This window comes from Diorhabda carinulata, chromosome 6 (genome assembly GCF_026250575.1).
Source record: "Diorhabda carinulata isolate Delta chromosome 6, icDioCari1.1, whole genome shotgun sequence".
NCBI classification, from domain to species: Eukaryota; Metazoa; Arthropoda; class Insecta; order Coleoptera; family Chrysomelidae; genus Diorhabda; species Diorhabda carinulata.
In genome coordinates, this window is record NC_079465.1 from 18,894,241 (window position 1) to 18,916,300 (window position 22,060).

General features: G+C 31.9%; 2 protein-coding genes across 2 annotated transcripts; both read left to right on the forward strand.

Moving 5' to 3' along the window:
* Positions 1 to 1,741: 1,741 nt before the first annotated feature.
* Positions 1,742 to 13,411, forward strand: LOC130895491 (mitochondrial amidoxime-reducing component 1). Its single transcript, XM_057802814.1, has 6 exons — positions 1,742 to 2,611; positions 6,985 to 7,262; positions 8,671 to 8,850; positions 11,101 to 11,290; positions 12,354 to 12,640; positions 13,226 to 13,411. Exons 2-6 carry the CDS (start codon positions 7,006 to 7,008, stop codon positions 13,335 to 13,337), a joined length of 1,026 nt encoding a protein of 341 aa, XP_057658797.1. The 5' UTR covers positions 1,742 to 2,611; positions 6,985 to 7,005; the 3' UTR covers positions 13,338 to 13,411.
* A 1,538-nt stretch (positions 13,412 to 14,949) lies between these two features.
* On the forward strand, positions 14,950 to 22,047 carry LOC130895492 (uncharacterized). The gene is made up of 5 exons (XM_057802815.1): positions 14,950 to 15,155; positions 18,037 to 18,335; positions 20,710 to 20,917; positions 21,352 to 21,496; positions 21,846 to 22,047. The coding sequence occupies exons 1-5, from the start codon at positions 15,041 to 15,043 to the stop codon at positions 22,033 to 22,035; spliced, it is 957 nt and encodes a 318-aa protein (XP_057658798.1). The 5' UTR covers positions 14,950 to 15,040; the 3' UTR covers positions 22,036 to 22,047.
* The last annotated feature ends 13 nt before the right edge of the window (positions 22,048 to 22,060 follow it).

Here is a 22,060-nt window from a genome sequence, read left to right on the forward strand (position 1 = left end):
AGTGCGTAAACAAAATTGATAAGATACGAAATTAATAGATAAATGTTATAGATACGAGGGATCATTACTTTGCCACGAACTTTATCTATTTGAAAATCAGAACAACTTTTAATCATTATGAAACATTGAAATTATTATGACGATATGACAACTTGTTTTTTTTATTAGGAAGCTAATATATATATATATATATATATATATATATATATATATATATATATAAATACATTATTTAATAAAGAAAAATAATTTAAGTACGAGTCACATGAAAAAAATCATAAAATAAATGTAACTTCACTATCTGACACAGCTCAAGACCGTGGTAGACATGATGTACAGTTTTCAGTCGACTCCACATTTAAAATCAAGAAAAAATAAGGGGGGTAAAATAAGATTATCTAGATAGCCACTTCATTTATCAACGTCCTTCAATCCACCTTTGTTCAGGCTGGTTTCATAGAACTTCTGAAAAACCGTCATGTGAAGACGGTATCATCAAAAAAAGTGTCGTGATTTGAGGTTAGTGGACACTATCTTTGACACGATACCTTCACCAAAATCGACTAATCTAATCTAACCTAACTAAATCTTGGGATTCCAGTTTCTTCAATATTTGTACGTCATCAACAAAGGGTCGTGATTTGGGGTTGTTTGCCATCTTTTAATCCACGTCGAAAGTCATAAAAAATCATTGTACGAAGATTTTCTCGATTTAATTCCATTATTTGACCAAGGCGGATGTTTCAAGTAAACAACTCAAATAGCAACCCTCGTGTGATAAATATTTCATAATATTTCAGGAGATATTGGAGTGCTGGAAAATGCTTCAACTATTTCCTGTTTATTTCAATATGTATTTCCATTTGTTTACATTAATTAGTTTAAACTTTGAATAAAGATATCTCTCTGTATAGCAATTTCCTGTTTTTTGTGAGAGAGATTCCTTACAAACTATTGACGTGAATATATTGTGTGTAACTAAATCCATTCATCATAGAACCATCTTTCAGATGTAAATTTACTGCTTTGTGAATTTATTTATTAACAGGGCCGGTTGCAATTGTTGTCAAAAAATAATAATAATATCCAACATTTACACACCCAACTATTTACTATAAATCCAATCCCAAAGCAAAAACAGTGATTAAAAAATGAATATTTCATTCTATATATGTTTGTATCATCATATTTCGGTATAAAAGGAAATATTCCACATTATCTTGCAATGTATTTTAAAATAAATATGAAAGTTAAATAGTGCCTTATGTTATTTTTACAAACTCATCTCCGCCTTGGAGCCGATCTTGCTTGGACATTATGGAATTCTAAAATTTGGCGAAGGCTGCGCCTTGGACGAAATACCCGGAATTCGTGCGATCTTTGTTTTTATATCAGTTTTTAAAGCAAGCGATTTATTTACATAGTTTTGAATAATTCCTAGGAAAGTCTTTTTATTTGTTTCTTCATTTATCCAGATGTATTGGAATTATTTTGGGATAAATATATAATGAGTTTGTGTAGCTAAGTTGGAATTTCCGGAACCGTTGGTGATATTAATACTGAATACACTGTTTACCCTAAATCAACACTCACAATTACACTGTCTTTAGAGGTAAACTGTTTACCATCAGTCTCTGAAAACAATAACTTGGTTATCGCAACACGATTCAAACAGTGTAATTGCGAGTGTTGTTGTAGTCGTGTAAGCTGTGTATTGAGTATATGTAGCGGAGTTGAATTCAGTTTATAATAAATAGTCGTAGTGCACAGACCGAAATAAAAAGCAATGGAAGAATTTAAATAAATTAGTTAGTTAAGAAGTGATAGTGATAAGTGAATTATTATAAGTTAGTTAAGTGTAGTGTATAGTATTTAAATAAATCAAGAATGTGAGAGACTGCTTATTAATTCACCCCACGAATAAAAATAGTACAAATAAATAAGAAAAACATTACGTAGTGTATTCATTACATTTTGTATTTGTATGTTTTAATAAACTTCGGTAGATTTGTTTAAAAATAACTCAAGGTCGTTAGTATGGAAGAAATGGTCAATCGACTTAATACAAACCTTTTATTTAATAATATAATAAACCCGGTATTATTTACCTCTCTTGGATACAAAGTATCAAAAGGATTTGTGTTATTTTATGTCCAGACAGGACCAAATCCTAACGAAACTAGAAACCCTAGGGGCCAATTAATTCATATTTCATATTTTGGGTATTCCATTTGCATATTTATAAGTAACGTATTCTACGAAAAAGTTTTATGTGGAAAATTCTAAAATGTACAAAGCCTCAGTTACTAGTAATATGTGCTGATCATGAGTATTATTAAAAAATAACAATATACGGTGTTTATAATAACACATTATTACAAAATTTTGAAATTTCCGTTGTATTATCTTCCATATTTTAATGTTAAAGAATGCAAAATGTATTTTAACTAGTACTAGTGGGTATGTAGACATACATGTTTATGTGTATTTTGTGTTGTATACCTTCAAGTCTTGTCATGGTATCCCGACCTAGATCACATGTTTTGATCTACAGTTAATACGAGATCTGTTGTATTAGCATGTAATTGAGTTCTAGCTGACATAAATTAGGGTAAGTGGTTGTTTTTAATTGATAATTACTTTTATTGTTATCATTATCGAAGGTTAATTATTCCAATTGTTGATTTTTAATCACATTCTAATGAATAAATACGTTGAAATGTGTGACACTTAAAGAGAATAAATTTATGTATATAAATTATTTCAAATTCGAGACTCTGCTTTTATATAAACATCAGAGTATGTACATTTATGAGAATATATTTTTTGATGTGTTAAAAAGTAGGGCATGTATTGTTTAATTTTCTTTTTTTTTTAATTTTGTATTTAGTCATCTCGAATTTATTTTGTTTAAAATCATTTTTCGTAGTGCCTTAGTTTTTTTAATTTTATTGATATAATGCAGTTTTTTATTAACAAAAATAGTAAACAATATTTTGGTTAAATTTCATTTTTCATGCATATATAAGTGGAGAAGTAAATAAGTAAGATTTCAAAAATATGGACAGTAAATTATACTGACAATTATTATAAAATATACAGGGTGAGCTTTGTAATGTTCAACTTCGCTATTGTAAAATTTATCTAACAAAGTTATTGATAAAAATTGTAGTCAACGACATGCTGCTATTTGGAAAATATGCTGATATGTACAGGATGGCTCATGATACATAATAAAGATAAAATCTTTCCAAATACCTCATATAGAGTGCGGCTAAATTACGTAATAGATTTAACATGGCAACGTAATCGTTAATTTTGAGATGAACATTTCCCCTATAAGTTTAAAGGCTTCTCTTTTTATAATCCATAGCCAAAGCTAACATTTTTCAACTGAAAATCTTTAAAAAACAAAAAAAAATATTTTTGGTCTTTCGCATTCTTTATAACTGCTTTTTTGCTTAGGAAGTACGGACATACCGTCTCGGGTGTATCCCTAACCCCCTTTTTTTATTTTTCTTTGTGTTTTTAGAAATACTTTCACTAACTTAATTTAATCTATCAATCTAATTATCTCCTCGGTCTCCCGTATTTTTGTAGATACAAAAGGAGTTCACTTGTTCCTGGCATCTATTATATCCAATACTTTTCATAGTCCCGGTTCGCGTACATTTAATTTTGACGCATTTTACATAGGACAGCAATCTCAGTATTTAAAAAGTAGATTAAAGGGTCATCAATACGATAAAAAAATAAAACTGTATTAAAAAAACATGAAATATCAAAAAAAAAACATATGTACTTCGGTTCATGAGTTCATAGTCATGAAAAAAAATGTGATTATTTTTTAATTTATTCGGTATTTGTAATAGTATCGTTTAACTCTCTCAGCTTGGTCAGATTAGGTTAGGTTAGGTTAGTTTGGGTTAGGTTAGGTTAGGTTAGGTTTTTCGTATTCAGAATGAATATATTCAATAAAAATTCATGTTCCTGAAAATATAGTTTGGGGCGGGGGAGGGGACTTATTGGTGTTAAAAGTTTGAAACCAGTGTTGAAATTTGGTCCAAATTTCTACGCCACTATAAAAATATTTTTTTGATAATTAAAATTGAAATATCGTAATTCTTAATTAATTAATATCAGTAATCTTTATTGTTGTTATATTTATATAAATATTTGTTTATTGTACTTATTGGACCATAATTTCAGTCCTAGACGATAAATACATAAGTATTCGAAAGCTTGGAAATATATTAGAGTTAGTACACTTTGGTGTTTGATTTTGCCACAATCCCACTACGAAATGTATATAATTGTGAATGTCATATTTTGATAAAGTCCTAAATAGATCGTAACGTCAATATTTTTACTTGTTTTAAAAACTAATTTAGGTAATTTTATACTTTCGTGGTCCCCTAGTTTTTTGGCTCTATAAAATCGAAAAATCATCAGATTTCGATGAATTTTTTTAAAATTTTCGTTTTTACGGCGAATTTATGAAAAAAATATGGGAATGAAAAAATTAAAACTTATATTGGTAAGGTTAAGTTAGGCTAGGTTATGGGGGGGCTGCTAAAAATTCAGAACAAATGTTCACTTCTGGTTTACTCTTTAAATACCCCCTCCCTCGTCTCTCGCCCCACTCCCAATTTTTCTCTAACAGTAAACTTTAGTAAAATACCATTTTTTTAATGGTGAAAATTTTCAATTATTTGGAAAAAAGTTATCAACAACTACATGTGAAGTGAGTGCATTTTCATGAACATTTACAGCACTAAAACCAATATAAGTTTTAATTTTTTTTTATTTTCTAGAACCATAAAGCGAGGGGACCTCGAAAGTACAAAATTACCCCAATTTACATTCAGAAGAACCCTAAAATCAAAATAATGTATTATAAAAATTATATTTATTTATTACCTATTTCTGAACGATTCTAACACCATGTTTGTATCCGATTTTTATTAGCCTCTATGAATGAAAATACCCCGTAAGCGAGAACCTTGAATTAGTTATTAGAAAATGCATCGTTTTTTTTTAATTGATCAAATTAGATCAAGAGTACAATTTCAATTACGTAGAAATCATAAATTAATAAAATTCCAAGTTGCTGTCTGTTGAATTTATATACCAAATATAATAAAATGTAAATATTTGATTTTACATGATTATCGTTGAGTAGATTCTGTTTGTATATTGTATAATATATAAAGTACATTCCAAAAATTTCCATTGTTGATAAATACTATTTAGATTTCATCTCATTAATATCACACTGATGTTCTTATTATTAAAGTATGATATAAATATCAATAATCCATCTTGTTAGTCAAATAACGAGGCTACTTCCATCACGAACAAAGGGCGTGCGTATTATTGTTTAAAAGAGTTCGAAATAATCAACATTAATTGTTAATTGTATTTTCTTCATACTTGTATATGCTTTGTCAAAAATACAACGAAATATAGGGCGTTTCATTTGAGAAAATGTAACTTCAATATGGCACAGCATTCTGGAACACTCTGTAAAATTGTAAATAAGTTTGAAGGTTTTGATACCTTCAAATTGACATCTCTAAGAAGAAATAAATCAATCACCTTGTATGTTTGCTGTTGTTTGTAATAAACATTTTTAAAGTAATTTTTCAGACCTTTATAATGAGCTTTTACAAAACCGTTTAGCATGAAAATTAAGCGAGTTATGACGAAAATAAGTTAAGTAACTCGAATTTGAAAAAAGAAAAAAATATCGCTAAATTTGACACCATGTGCGGCAAAATTAAAATTTTGCTTTTTTTTAAACTCACGTAGCTTGAAAATTAAACGAGATATAAGCGTTTAAACTATTGATTTCAATACTAAGGGAGGGTTTTTTTACCCTTTAACATCAAAATTCTCTAAAGAAAAGGGCCTAGAAGGGGTGGAAATCTTATGGTTTTGTAGCTTATGAAATTTCCTACAAAATAATGTATGGATGAATGCAAAAAGCTTAAAGGGAAGCCGAGTTATTATTAAAAAATCGAATACATTTTTCTAGAGATAATACTGGAAAATCACGAAAGTTTTGATCTTTTTGGAGTATTTATTATTTTATACATGCTGTGTCTCCTTTGTATTTATATTTTATTATATTTTTTCCATTCTGAGGGGTGGTTTTTGGTGGTTGTATTATTAAAAATATTGAGGGTCAGATTTCTTATACTAAAGAAAAAAATCTCCTATTACGATCCAAAATAAAAAAAATTTCATGATTTTTACCACATTTTTTAAACAATCTTTGTATGAAGGGTTTTTTTAAGGTTAGGTGAGCTGTAAAATATCAAAATATTAAAGTCATGATACAAAACAATCAACATTTATTATATTTGAACATAACTATAGCCAATTACCGCTTTAATTCATTAGTTTTCAATTTATTGAAGTAAAAAAGAAAAAGCATACTTTGCGACCAATTCAGGTTTGAGGAGGAAGATAAGATGAACTTAATTCCAAATTTTCAAGAAGATCGATGAAGGCGTGTGTTTTTTCTACAATTTTTCGTGTTTCATCCATTGTTAAAATGAAAAATAATGGGCTTAGATTATTCCTTTACTTTATCCCTTTTTTTCACATCAATACCATCTGAACCTCGTTCATTCAGTTGCACTTTTTTTTATTTTTTTATACGCACTTCTTCAAATAAGATTTTTACATAATAACAAAAATAATCATTGAAATCGGATGATTCATCGAATTTCTAGATCCATAAAACGAGACGACCTCGTTAGTATAAAATTACCATACAGGGAGTTCCCTGACTTCTTACAGAAAAGGTGGGAGTGAGTAGATGTAACATCAGGAAAATTCATCTCGTTTTTGAGTTATAGGCATTTAAAGTTGTGAAATCACTCCCGAATTTTTCGCATCAAGTCCCCGAACACCCTGAATATTAAAAGAAGCTGTATAATAATTTGGTTATATGTTAATATAGTTTATTAATTCTAGTTTTGATAATTTGAAACCAATATGACTGTCGCTCAAATAGCAGCTAATACAACTGTATTAGCAGGCGCTGCAGTTCTAGCTTACTTGGGATTCCAATTTTTCCAAAAGAAAAAGAAGGAAATCATACCGTGGAACTGGGAAGAAGTGGGTAGTTTATCACATCTGTACATATATCCACTGAAGAGTGGACATCGAATGGAAGTAACTAGAGCAGAATGTACCGAAGTTGGTTTGAAACAAACAGAAGAAGATGAAAAAGTTTTACAATTACGGGATAGGTACGTCAAAAACAATAATATTCAACTTATTCGTTATATTGATAACATCGACCTTAGAATTAAATCCTATTTCGTCTAATTTTAAAATTATTTTGAAATACAAGAGCTATTTGAGAAGTTTCCGAATCTGAAGAAATCAGCAATTATCAATTGTAGATGAAACCTGGGTCCACCATTGCGCCCGTCAAACCCTTGCAAAGGTCGAACCTGCCTATCATCTTGCTTGACAAGTTAAAGGGAAAAATTGCACAAAGCGACGTCATTTGCCAAAAATGCTTTTCATTTAGCACCTTCTCATACTTCTTTGATCGACATTTGGTTAAATTTATTAATTGCACTTCGAATTGCTTGAACACTGTTTCCTGTTTTCTAACCACAAAGTTGTATTTGCAGGAATAGAAGAAGACGAGCGTAGAGTTAAAAGGACTATGTTGAAAAAAATCGGTTTTGATTTTCAAAAATTTAACGCTAAAATAAGTTATGACTGAAATATAAAATAGCTTCGATAGTTTAATGGTTCCGGTATGAGACTTATATTCCTATAGTTGCTAGATTGAATATAATTAACGATGTGATTAAAAAAAGGCAATTTTTAGTCTTAAAATATTCATATTTATACAACGAGATTCTTAAGTTTCTAGCTATTTTCTTAGTTTTCTCATATTTTTCTTCCCTAGTAGTTTCCTGCATGTAGATTAGGGATTGAATTGCCCTACACCCTATACAAATCAGCACTTGTTCCTACAATATTGACCTCCTTTCAATTTAATTATTTCTCTTGTTGTATTTTCACTCAACCAGTTAGGTTTTACTTTTCTTCTTAGCTTCCGCACATTTTTCTTTTGTTCTAGCATTTCCCTAGATGTAGATTTGAATATACGTTGCCTTGCACTATGTACGAATTAGCCAATATACAAGTCGATGTATATTAGGGATTACATCGTACTAAATCTAGTAAAAATTAGCCCTTAGTACCAGTAATACTGAAATTTCTTCAATTTGTTTTCGTCTCTTGTTATACTTCCAATAACTCGGATCATTTTTAGCTTTGCAATTTTTCTTTGCTTTCCCACCTTTCTCTTCCTTTCTATCATGTTCCTAGATGTAGATTAGGAATCACATTGTTCTGCATCCAGTGCAAATTGGCCATTGATACCAGTTTTATTGAAATTTCCCCAATTTGTTTTTTTCTTTTGTAGCAAAATCATATTGATATCGTTTACTCACTTCAATATATCAATTTTATGGTGTGGACATCTTGACCTTGAATTTTTTACTAAAAGCAATTTATTTGGAACGAGATACTGACCTATTACTACCACATTAATATCCAATATTATAGAAGATGTCGATGACAGTCACTAATGACTTGGTTATTATTTGATTAATAATTTTCAATATGTTTCAGAGGATTAGTAGTTTACGCTGAAAGAAATAACGAATTCAGAACTGCTAGGACGTATCCTCAACTGATGCAAATCGATATTAGTGTCCATGATGAAAAACATTTAGCGATAGATGCACCTACTATGAGGACATTGTATGTCAAAATTCCAAATAACACTGACAATAAGGAAATTAAAATCAAGTAAGATACTAGATAACATTAAATTAATAGGTTTTCGAAAAAGTCGGAGAGTTTTGAGGAATGATCCGAATACAGGCAATTTCATCGATCATATTAACGACGTGGTAACAAGTGTCACTATACCAACTTTGGCAATGATAGAAGGGTCCAGCGTTGGAACGCTTGACGGGCTAGGTTACCGGAAGGGTTCAAAAGAAGCGTAGCAAATCCCAAAAGGAGTTGGGTTCAGGATTAATTCAAGCCAAAGAAAAACATTCAAGATTTTTAGGACTCCTTTGGGTCGTTAACCAAGGAAAGAGTTGTGACATTTGTCATATCTGTGGAAAACTTTATTCAAGTAGATCACAAACAGACCTTGGAACTTCTGAAAATTCCATAGACAAAGCAGTAATAGTGAATCTGCGGTTTTCTTCAACCATTCTCTCAATCCGTTGAACCAGGTCATCCGAACCGATAGATTTGCGGCCTTGGCCCCCTTCATCATTACGGCCATCTTTAAACTTTCGACACCATTCACGCAAAACACCATCACTCATGAAGTTTTCCCCATATGCACGCGACTCATTGTCCGGTGGTTTTCTGCAGGACTATGGCCTTCAGCTTGTAGAAAACGAATCACATTTCGCAAATCACACTTGGCGGCAACATCAATAATAACAGACATGTTTACATGGCTGTACTACAACGCCGACTGACGCCTGAATGTAAGTAATGTGTAGTGCGAGCTGCCCAGTCGCCTATAGCGCATAACCATTTCCTTTTGCCCGTGTAGCGTCTGCCCTGAGCGATCGGAGGTTGAAAAAAAAACGGCCCTCTTATTTTTGAATGAGAATCTTAGTATCGTTTTGTGTTTTTCATTTGAATTCCCCTCGTGAAATGGCGAGAACTAAAATCGAAAATAAAAGAGAAATACTTTTGTATTTGCTCGGTTTAGAATTATATTATTGACGTTTTCGGGTCGCAGATTCCATTTGTCGACTTCCCAGATGTTGGAATTTAGTTCTTCCGGTTTTATCGATGATTGGAATTTGTTGATTACTTCGACTTTCTGAACTGATTTCACGGATTACAAAAAACGGTAGCGCCTCATAACCTAACCTAAGATAAAGTAAACATAACCTAAGATAAAGTGAATTTTACCTAACTTAACCAGAAAATACGAGATCTGGCTATTAAATAACGAGACTGGTTACGAAAAAGAATTTTATTATAAAAATTATTCTACATTCGCATGCTCCCCTTCAATATACTTCCCTGTCTGCCGTTTGTTGATATACCGTTTCCATCGACTCAAATCGGGTCCCTTTTTAAGCAAATTTTATCTTCGGAAACAAAAAAAGTCGGACGGTGCCAAATCTGGTGAGTATGGCGGGTGTTCGAGCACTGGAGTGCGCTTACAGGCCAAATACTGCTTCACATATAGCAATGCTCTCTCGGGTCTCACTAAAGCGCTTACACCACTCAAACACACGCGCACGAGATAGAGAATTGCTCCCATAGTCTCGTTATTTAACCAGATTTAGCCAGACCTCGTAGATCATTTTCTCACTTTAGTAACTCAAGAGGCAGTTTCCAATTCGAATGTTAATAAAAGTTAATAACAATGATTTTCGTTTTTAAAAGCTTTTCTTCAATTCATGAATCCCGTTGAAAAAACTGAACAGGAAGTTAACCTATTCAATTATTTTTAAACCAGTCAGTACTAGTTTTCGACATCCGGGTCTGCGATAAATGGATTCTATGACCTTGAAAATGCCAAGATCACATGTTTTTATTATGATCTTTAACCAAGCAGAATTCGTAAATATAACCAAAGTTCGCATTAACTGCGTTTTAAGAAAAAAAGAGTACAACAGTTATATAGGGTGTTCCAAATAAAATTTCTATCCATAAATATCTCGAGTTATGTTTATCTGTAAAAATTTGTACTAGAGGATTTCAGTGCAGTCGAAACATTTGTTAAGAAATTACAAGTTACAAAATGAAATTTTTTTTCAAAATTATATACTTTTCAGTTTTTCAGTATTAGGAGACAGAGTGTTTATATTTTTTAACATTTTTTTAATGATACATTCAAGGTAAATGTACTGAACAAAAATATAAAATTAGATCTGGATTATTTTTCAAAAAAAAATTGGTTGAGTATTTATTCTTTCAGAAATTTTGAAAATATTAGATCACAGACACATTGAACATCCTGTTTGGTTAATTCAAAACTTGATTTGGAAATGTTTTTTTTTTGCATTTTAGACTTCACAAAGGTGAAGAATGTTATTCTATCGATTGTGGAGACGAAGCAGCCTTATGGTTTTCGAGATATATATTAGAAAAAGACACTGGATTGCGTCTAGGATATCACGACGGTAGTCAAAGGAGAGATATCACCAAAACTCATAACAAATATTTGGAATTTTATAAAAATCTAACAAATTCATCTATAGTAAGTTATAAGTGATAAAGCGAAATAATTTTTCCACTATTTTTATAAATTTTCATCATTCCCTGATATATAAACTGATTATAAACTCCAATACAAATTTTTTTCTAATCTCTACAAATTTTTGTGAGCTGAATCATCATACGTATAATTCTTCTTTTTACCCAGTATATCTATCTACGTCAATTATACAGCAAAGTATTGAAAAATAAAATACTAAAGAAGCCAGTCAAGAATTTAGCCACTCACCTCGTATTTGTCGATCTCGAAAAGGCCTACGAAACGGTACCGTTGAAAACGCTGTTCGAGATATTGACGAAATCTGATCTCAGCAATGTGTATGTTCGAGCTAATCAAAATAAATACTGAAAGTTGAAAGGTCAAGTCAAACTACGAAATTCAGTTAGCTGGAGAACTAAAATTGCGAGAACGAGAATAGATCTAAAGGATAAGTAGTTAACAACCAAGCTTACGAGGAGGACGATGCAGATTATGTGCCGAAAAAATTGGACAACGAATATGCAAAAGAGAATATCTGCCGGTTGGAACCACATAAGGAGACCGAATTTCAGAAGCTGGAACAACCAAAGAAGGTATTGGATATAGGGAAAAACTGAACAAATTCTGAATCCCATTGCTTTGATCAGAAAAAAATTACCTTTTTTGGTCTCCTGATGAAACTTCTCCATTGAGGTCTTATTTGAGATCAATTGGCGAGCTCCGTTTCAGTCTTCTGTTGTTTGGTTCTTGGGTGGCTGTATTAGTAGATTAGGATGGCTGTCCAGCTTCTTTCTTCTACTGTTTCTTGTATTAATGGAAAACGGAGGTGTTCATGGATCAATTTGTTTTTGACGTACCATGGTGCATTGACCAGTGATCGAAGGATTTTAGATTGTCCTCGTTGTATGAGAGCAATACTAGATTTGGTGGCACATCTCCATAATTCTATTCTTTAGGTCCAGATGGGCACGATAACTGCCTTATACAAGTATAATAAGATTTTATTTTGTAGTGAGACTGGTGATCTTCTACCTAGTAGCCAATATAGTTTTTGGAAATTTTTTAGGGTCTGTATTCCGATCTGACAAGCCTGTTATTGGTAAACCAAACGTCAGTGAACGATTTGAAACAAAGAATAAGTAATACCACTATTTCCGCTAACAATTTTCGACCAAATTTGGTAGTTGATGGACTGGATTTGAAGCCATATACCGAAGATACTTGGGAATGGATTAAAATTGGTGACGTCGTATTAAGGAACGTCAAGGATTGTACAAGATGTACGATGACGACTATCGATCCTGATACAAGTATCCGAGATAAAAATAGGGAACCTCTAGCTACACTGGAAAAGTAAGAAAACTTTTGATTTTTTATATTAAATTTTATTATTGATAGCACTGCTATCCAGGACGAAGGCTTTCTTCAGAAGAGATTTTCAGGCATTCCTTTGGGTGAAAACAGTTCACGATTTCGTAAGTTGTTATCTGTCATCTCGCTGTCGTTGAGTTTTTGACAGAAAGGGTTCATAGCTTGATACCAGTGTCTTTATGGCATGATACCAAGGTCTTTACATCTTGATACCAGAGACCTTATAGCATGATACCAGCGTCTTTATAGCAGGATACCAGCGTCTTTATAGCATGATATCAGAGTCTTTATAGCATGATACCAGCGTCCTGGACTGCCATAATGGTAATGAGCGTTATAGCAGAAAGTTCAAACCAAAAATTTGATTTTAAATGTAATAATATATAAAATTTCGAAGCACTTTTTCAAAATTTGTGAAATACCGTATCGTCGAGTTATATAACGAAACAGAACAATTAATAAAAAAATTTGAAAATGTGATAACCGCCAAAGTGTAACAAAGAAGAAAGAATGAGTTTTTTTTTCTATTAGTTTTTTGAAGTTGATTTTAATATTCATGGATTTTAGGTACAGAATGAGTAATGGTCCCGATGCGTTACCAGTGATGGGAATCAATTTAGAAGTCAGAAAAACTGGAATTATAAAAGTGGGAGATAAAGTTTTGGTATCTAAGAAATAATAGATTCGGCAAAATTGATAATTAGTTGTTTTAAATTAATATAGTTTGTGAAAATAAACAAAAAATCTCGTTAATAGTATTTTTGTTACCAATTTATCCACTTCGAACAGACAAACTTACGGATATGTTGACACTATTTGGTGGTAAATTAGAATTTCTGGATTCGTTAGTGATATTCATATTTAACACACTGTTTAAACTACCACTACACCAACACTCACAATTACACTGTTTGAAACGCGTTTCGATAACCAAGTTATCGTCTTCAATTCACCCTCAGTCTCTGAATACGATAACTTGGTTATCGAAACGTGCGTCAAGCAGTGTAAGTGTGAGTGTAGATATGGTATATTTCAAAGTATTCTTCCTGAGACAAGATACACTTCTGCCAACGCCATTTCTACTGTTGATAACATCACTGAAAGTCTTCATTTATGATGCTGTTCAGTTGCCGTGTCATTTCTGCCTTGATGACTTCCAAATCTTCCAAACGCCACCTCCAAAGCACCATTTTGAATTAAGGGAACAAAAAGAACTCACAAGCTGCAGAATCGGGTAATTAAAGCGGACGGTCTGTCACGGTTATTGAGCTTCTGGTTAAAAACTCACGCACAACGAACGACGTGAGTTAGCGCATTGACGTGGTGAAGAATCCACCTCGAGCTCTGAGAGACGTCTCAAAATTTCAACGTTAAAATTTCCGTTCACTATCTGGCCGGAAGGGACAAATTCCTTGTGAACCATGCCTCTATAATCAAAGAAAACAATCAACATTGTTTTCACATTGCACCTTGATTTTCTTCAAGAACACAAACCCGAAGTCGTTTAATATTTTCATCAGACGGGCGTCCTGGTCAAGAGTATCCTTTAACTTCTTCTCGACCTTCCGGGAACCATTGTAACCACTCGTTCACGTTTGGTTCCTTTAGTAAACTTGTCATTTCTGCCTTAATGGCTTCCACACCTCCCAAGCACTATTTTGCAACTCGGGAACAAGAGGCAAAATTGGGTAATTAAGGCGGGTGGTCAGTCACTGTTATTGAGCTTCGGGTGAAAAACTCACGTATAATTAACGACGTGTAAGTGGGCGCATTGACGTGATGAAGGACCCAACTGCCTTTTGTGCCAAATCCAATGGAACCCGGGCCATTCTAACTCTGAGACGTTTAACAAGTTCATCGGAACTCGATGTCGACGGGCGTCCTGGTCGAGAGTCTCCTTTAACTTCTTTTCAACTTTCCGGGAACCATTTTAACTTGTTAACGGTTAGTTCCTTCAGAGAATTGTCTATGTAAGTACTCAAAACTCTCACGGCCATTGTTGCCTAGCTTTGTAAGAAACTTGGTGCGCTGTACCTCAATAAGAGAGAGCTCCATGGGGATGACAGGTAAAAAAAATGTAATTTTACACTTAGAGTGCTCTTATTAGAACTAAGCGTTGATGGGATTGGTTATAGCAGCAGTGCAACCTCTAAAATAAAGATGTTATTCAACTTTAATACGTATTTTCCGAACAAACCTCGTATATTTATTACCGAATAGAATTATCTAATCAATTTCTCAAGGTTTTTCTATGTTGTGGTTTGGTATTTAAATTAATACTGATCCAATTCGTATAACTTTATATTTATATTTGCGATTATTATGTTTAAAGGAATTAGATTTACATAAAACTTAATTTAGCTAATATCTTATAAGTTGTTTATGAGTGATTGGAAAATGTGCGACATAAGAAAAATTAAAAATTTCGCGTGCGCTACTAAAAATGAACAAATAAATTTTTTTGGATCATTTGATTTTGTTATACTAGATTTAGATGGTAAGTTCTCGATTAATGATTATTTTTTTAACTAATTTCGCTTAGGAACTTACCAACAATTTTATAGTATTAGGAAGTATTTGGTTGTGAGTCACAAGGATGAAGGAAGAGGAATTGTAGGTGAGCTAATGGAAAGACAAGCCCTTGTATTGAAGACCGAAATCAAGGGACATTTAAAATTCATTTAGGTTAAAGAACGATAGAAATTTGTGTAGACGATGTAACAGAAAAACCATTTAATAAAATATTTCATGGTTTGGCATAAATTTTGAACTTAACAAATCCTACTTGACGAGTTCTGGTTATTAAATAACGAGACTGGTTACGAAAAAGGGTTTTATTATAAAAATTATTCTAAATTCGAATGATCCCCTTTGATATACTTCCCTCCCCTCGCCACATATCTTTTCATACGCTACGACCTGGGCGTTGGTCATCTTCAGTGCTCTCTCGGTCATCACTAAAGCGTTTACACCACCCAAAATACGCGTACGAGATAGAGAATTGTCCCCATAGGTCTCTTGTAACAACTTATAGCACTCAGTCTGAGTTTTTTTTTTCAATTTAACGAGAAATTTGTTTTTCGCCACACATGGTTTTCGGCACGAGAAAAAAACACGCTTTTTAATTAGTTAGAGAACTTTTTCCTGGTACCATTTTCCGGTGTTTTCATGTCAGGCAGTGTAAGTGTGAGTGTAGATATGATATTCTTCAAATTACTCTTCCTGAGACAAGATGTACTTCTGCCAATGCCGTTTCTACTGCTGATAACATTACTAAAAGTCTTCATTAACGATTTTGTTAAGTTGCCGTGTCGTTTCGGCATTGTTGGCTTCCAAATTTCCCAAACGCCACCCCCGAAGCACCATTTGGAATTTGGACAAGAAGAAGGACTCACAAGAAGCAAAATCAGGTAATTAAAGCGGGTGGTCTGTCATGGTGATTGAGCTTTGGGCTAAAAACTCACGGACAACGAGCTCTGAGAGACGTCTTAAAACTTCAACCTAAACATTTCCGTTTACTGTCAAGCCGGTTAAAGAACGATGGAAATTTGTGTAGACGATGGTACAGAAGAACTATGTAGTCAAATTTTTAATGGTTTGGCATAAATTTTGAATTCAACAAATCGTTTATAGTCTAAGAAAAGAAATATAGGGTTACTTTGGAATGCCAAGTATTTCCATGGTATTCCAATTATAGTTAAAATGAAGTTGAGAAAAGGGTATTCAAAGATTCAAAGAACCAATATTTTCATCGCCATTGTTTAATAATTAGGGCAAAAACAACGTTTTTTACGCTCATGTGATTAATCGTAAACGTAAACTTCTAACATAGACGTAATGTTTATACAAATTGATATTTAACAAATGCCAAATTTCGAGAAACTTTGGGGTAAAGAAAGGGTAGAGGGTGTGTATTTAAGGGTAAAAAACGATCTATTTCGATTTCTGGCAAGTCCTATGGAAAAAAGTCAAATAGGCAAGTTGTAGGTAGTAAAAATAAAACTTTTGTATTTACACTTTTTACACATAACCTCAAAATTTATTTGAAAAATTGAAATAATCAAGTTTTTATACTTTATTTTTGTCTTTCACAAAAAAATTTTTTCTTTCCAAAAAATTTAGCGGAAATGTTATCACAATTTTTCACATAAATTTTGAGGTTATGTCCCTCCTTCTCCAATGGGTTACATCCTACCATTATTTTTTCACTTTTTATCATTTTTAAAGGCTTCTACTCTTGTTTAATTATCATCTATAAAAGAAATAAATTTGTTGTGAAAAAGAAACATATTTAATTACATTGAATTGCAATTACCTGTTTGATTAAGGAATTCTTGAAAGATAAAATATCTTCAATAATAAAAATTTTATTAATTTCAATAGGTGTAAATTCAATACGAAGAGTATGACACACAGTAACATTTTTTTTTATTTTATGTTTGAGTAAGGTTGTAAAATGTTATTTTATTCATTTTTTTCTAATTTCCGGAAGTTACTGAAAATTTGGTTCCCTTTGATGCATAATATGAGAATTTTTTTTGAAATGAAGCCCCCCATTAATGCCAAGAATGATCTAATAATAATTTTTCTAACTTTGTGCTGAATACATTGTTTACACTACCACTCACAATTACACCATCTGACGCGAGTTTAATTAACCAAATTATCGTCTTCAGAGACAGAACGTAAACGTTTACTTGAAGATGATAGCTTGGTTATCGAAACGCGCGTCAAACAGTGTAATTGTGAGTGTTGGTGTAGTGGTGGTATAAACAGTGTAATAGTAATACCATCTGGCACCTCTGCTGCTATAGTGAATTTTTCGGACTTTTCCTCATTAACTTTTGTTTGGAAGGCTCGGTTTATTAAGTTAGCATAATTATAGCAGCACTTGATGTCACACTCTGTCAAATGCCTGTCAGATATCAAGGAAAACAGCAGTATTCTTTGTTTTCCAGGGCTTTATTTATTTTCTGCGTGAGTCGGTGGACTTGTTGCATGGTCGAATGTTTTTATCGGAATCCAAATTGATAACAGGGAATTTTTTCCGGAAAGTTAAATGGTAAAAATAAATAATTTTTTCTGTGCGAAAACGTATTTACATTCAGTAATTTGTGCGTCTCAAATTTACGTTGAAAATAAGTATTTTACGAAAAAATGTGTAATAACATTTTTTTATTTTGTCCCGTTAACGAGATATTAAAAAAACTGAATTAAAAATTTTGTTTTTGTCCTAATTATTTGGCATTTCCATAAACGATGGCCTTGAAAATATTTATCTTAAAATATTCGATAAACAAGTTTCATTTCTAACCATCATTGGAATGAAATCTTTTTTGAACTATCAATTTCAGCTCTAAAATTGCTACTATTTCCAGGAGTTGTATGGATTGGTTTCCAACCATTACCAGGAGCAGTGGATTGTCTTAATAACTTGAAAAAATTAGGAAAATCCGTGAATTTTGTCAGTAATAACACTACCGCGTCATCCGAAAGAATGGCTGGCATTTTGATAAAAAGCAATGTCTTAATAAAAGTAGAAAATATTTTTACGCCTACGCTCGCATACATAACTTTTTTAAAAAACATAAAATTCAGTAAAACCCTTTTCGTGATAGGATTTAAAACGCTTAAAGAAGAATTTAAGAAAGCTGGATTCAAAGTAGCAGAAAATACAGTAAGTAGTCTTTGATGATTCTAGCGAATTTTTCTAAAGAACTCCGTACATCGCATCATACATTTTTTTATTTTATAAAATAAAAAACCAAGAAGTTATTAACTTTCACTTTCTCTCCAGTTATGGATGTTTTTCTCTCTTTAAGGTCTTCCACCGCGCTTCACTTCATCGTGTTTTTGGTCTACCTCTTTTCCTCTTGCCCTTTGGTATCTCGTTTCAAGAGTCTGTCTTCGTCCATTCGCTCTAAGTCCTTCTTGTATTTATAAACGCGCTAATTGGTACATTTATGCTTCTTCTTTCGCGTTCTAGTCCACGTTCTTGCGTGTCATAGGTCTAAGTTAGGTTAGGTTAAGTTAAGCTAACACGGACTAAACTACAATCATAAACAACGAAGAAATAATTGCATGTTTTAACTTGTGGCGCTCATCGTCAAAATATAATATTTTTGGTTTTGATTATTTTGACCTTCGCTTGACAATATGAAAGAGAAATTTTGTATATAGTACAGTGAACCAAGCAAATCACCTCGCAATTTTAAAGACCTTCATGGATTACATAGTTTGAAATTTTGATAGAAGCTCAAAAATTATGCAAATAACAAACCTGATTTGGTGCCAATGTATGCTTCTACCCTAGGGGTGAATGCCACCCTTTAGCGGGAGTGGAAATTTGAAATTTCAAAATAACACAGGGAATCGATAGAAAATTGAATTTCATGAAGAAAATGTGGAATGAAGTCTTTTATTTAACTAAATAATTTCTGAGTTATTCGCGATTGAAAATTAAAAAAAAAACACGTTTTCAACATTTTTTCATGAAAAACTCGAAAAAATTATTCTTATCAAAATTGAAGCTTATAAAAAAACAAAGAAATTTGTCAGTTTAAATAAAATTTTTTAAATAATATTCAGCAACTTGTGTTACTGAAAGTTTTTCTTTTTCGTAAATTTATGCAGAGGTTTGAGCTCAAATAACGGAAAAATGATCAATTTTTCATAAAAAATTGTGATAAACCTTCTTGATTTTTGAGACCTTCAAAATGAGCTTTTACAAAACAGTCTAGCATGAAAATTAAGCGAGTTATGACGAAAATAAGTTAAGTAACTCGAATTTGAAAAAAAAAATGTCGGTAAATTTGACACCATGTGGAGCAAAATTAAAATTAATCGAAGTTCATGTAAAATTATCTTTGTTTAAGCCCTAACTACACGTTCTAAAAGTTTGAATGATTTGGAACACGTATATTTTGAAAAAAGTTGTTTAATGTGAAGTTGTAAGTAAAATTTATCTTTTATTTTACTAAACATTTTGCTTATTTTTACTTGAAAATTAAATGAGACATAAGCGTTTAAACTATTGATTTCAATACTAAGGGAGGGTTTTTTACCCTTTAACATCAAAATTATCTGAAGAAAAGGGCCTAGAAGGGTCGCAACTCTTATGTTTTTGTAGCTTATGAAATTCCTTACAAAATATTGTATGGATGAATGCAAAAAGCTTAAAAGGAAGCCGAGTTATTATTAAAAAAACGAAAACAATGATTTGGAACACGTATATTTTGAAAAAAGTTGTTTAATGTGAAGTTGTAACTAAAATTTATCTTTTATTTTACTGAACATTTTGCTTATTTTTAAACAAACGTAGCTTGAAAATTAAACGAGATATAAGCGCTTAAACTATTGATTTCAATAGTGAGGGAGGGTTTTTTCCCTTTTAACATCAAAATTCTCTTAAGAACAGGGCCTAGAAGGGTTGCAAGTTTCATGGTTTTGTAGCTTATAAAATTCCCTACAGAATGATATATGTATGAATGCAAAAAGCTTTAAAGAAAGTTAAGTTATTATTAAAAAACCGAATACATTTTTCTAGAGATAATGCTGGAAAATCACGAAACGTCTAATTTTTGATCTTTGAGTATTCATTCTTTTATACATGCTGTGTCCAAAATAAAAAAAAATATGTTTTTATGACATTTCTTAAATAATCTTTGTATGAGGGGTTGTTTTTAAAGGTGGGTGAACTGTAAAATATCAAAATATTAAAGTCATGATACAAAACAATCAACATTTATTATATTTGAACATAACTATAGCCCATTACCGCTTTAATTCATTAGTTTTCAATTTATTGGAGAAAGGAGTGATTTTCACCTCTCAAAAAAAGCATACTTTGCGACCAAGTCAGGTTTGAAGATAAGGGTAAAATGAACTTTTTTCCAAATTTTCAAGAAGATCGATGAAGGTCCTTAAAATTGCGAGGTTTCGGTCGTTTTTAAGCTTGAATGGCTGTACTAATATTGTAATTTAATGAATGGATTATGGGGTGAGCAAAAACGTTTGACCGGGAGCATATATCAAGATGTGAATTTTTTCAGCCTTATCCTATCGGCGAAGATGTCGAAAGTATTGCAAATAGCGTGGTTGATGACGAAGAAATTGGAGCGGTTATAATGGATATTGATGTAAATTTGACTTACATTCAATTACAGAAAGCTTCAACATATCTTAAAAGGAAAGATTGTCTGTTCATAACTGGAGCTGGAGATAGAACTTTACCTTTCCCTAGGTTTGGACCTCTGATTGGTGAGTGTATTTAAAAAAATAATTTGAAAAGTTGGTAAGTTATAAATTATATGTTAACTTAATAACTTTCATGATAATGGGTGTTAAGACTCCAAAAATTATAGAAAGAAATACTTTATTGACAAAAAATTGTTACAATTCGTAGACAAAAGCTTGTAAAAACTAGAAACATAAAAATAATTAACTAAAAGTCGTTTACAGAGTAGAAGGCACTTTCCAGCAATTATTGCGAAAAGCGGTAAAATTTTATATCGATTTAATTTCAAATGGCAAGTGATTGAGCATTTTTTCGCTTTGTAAAATATTGAGCTCTTAACTAATTCTGAACGTAGAGTTCAGAATTTCACGTTCCTAAGTGGATTCCTAGTCCGGGCGTTTTCAGTTGCCCACCGGGTATAATAAATGCTGTGTTTGTACTTACAACTTCGTTTCAGGTAATTATGTCTTTATTGAAACAATTAAACAAATAAGTGGAAGGGAACCTCAACAATTGGCAAAACCTTCAGTAGAATTTTCGAATTTTATCAAAGAAAAATTGTCCATTACAGACCCACAGAAAGTTTTGTTCATAGGAGATTCGTGAGTAGTTTCAGTTTTTAATTCAATATAAAAAAGCCCCAAAACAAAATTAAATCTAATTTTATAGAGTGAAAATTATTTTTTACAAATTTTTTATTGAAAGAGATAATATTAACATTATCAGATATTAAAAATACTTTAGATTTTTATATAAATATTATTTGGTTTAAACTTATGCCTTCGTCCACAAAGATAAACTAAGGATTTCCCAGTTACTTCATATTTTCTGAATAGTCCGGGGAAGTTATCTCAAAATTTCTTTATATTTGAAACACATTTTTTCGTAACAAATCATTTGCGTCTTTGTATGAATTGTTTACGATGGCATGATTCAACAATTGATTTTCAGGATAGATGATGATATGAAGTTTGCAACTAACAGTGGATACCAGAAATTAATCGTCCTTACTGGGGTAACTAAAAAAAAAGATTTAGATAATTGGAAAAAGGACGAGATCGACAAGCCCCAATACTATATCGAAAGTTTGAAAGCCTTAAATTTAATTCTTGAAATGTTACAGAATATTAAAGATAATTGATTACTTGGTAAAGATTTATTTTTGT

Coding starts and splice junctions, on each gene's coding strand:
- LOC130895491 (XM_057802814.1), top strand. CDS start 7,006: ATGACTGTCGCTCAAATAGCAGCTAATACAACTGTATTAGCAGGCGCT. Junction 7,263..8,670: donor GTTTTACAATTACGGGATAG/GTACGTCAAAAA, acceptor AATATGTTTCAG/AGGATTAGTAGTTTACGCTG. Junction 12,641..13,225: donor CCTCTAGCTACACTGGAAAA/GTAAGAAAACTT, acceptor CATGGATTTTAG/GTACAGAATGAGTAATGGTC.
- LOC130895492 (XM_057802815.1), top strand. CDS start 15,041: ATGAGTGATTGGAAAATGTGCGACATAAGAAAAATTAAAAATTTCGCG. Junction 15,156..18,036: donor TGTTATACTAGATTTAGATG/GTAAGTTCTCGA, acceptor TACTATTTCCAG/GAGTTGTATGGATTGGTTTC. Junction 21,497..21,845: donor GTTTTGTTCATAGGAGATTC/GTGAGTAGTTTC, acceptor ATTGATTTTCAG/GATAGATGATGATATGAAGT.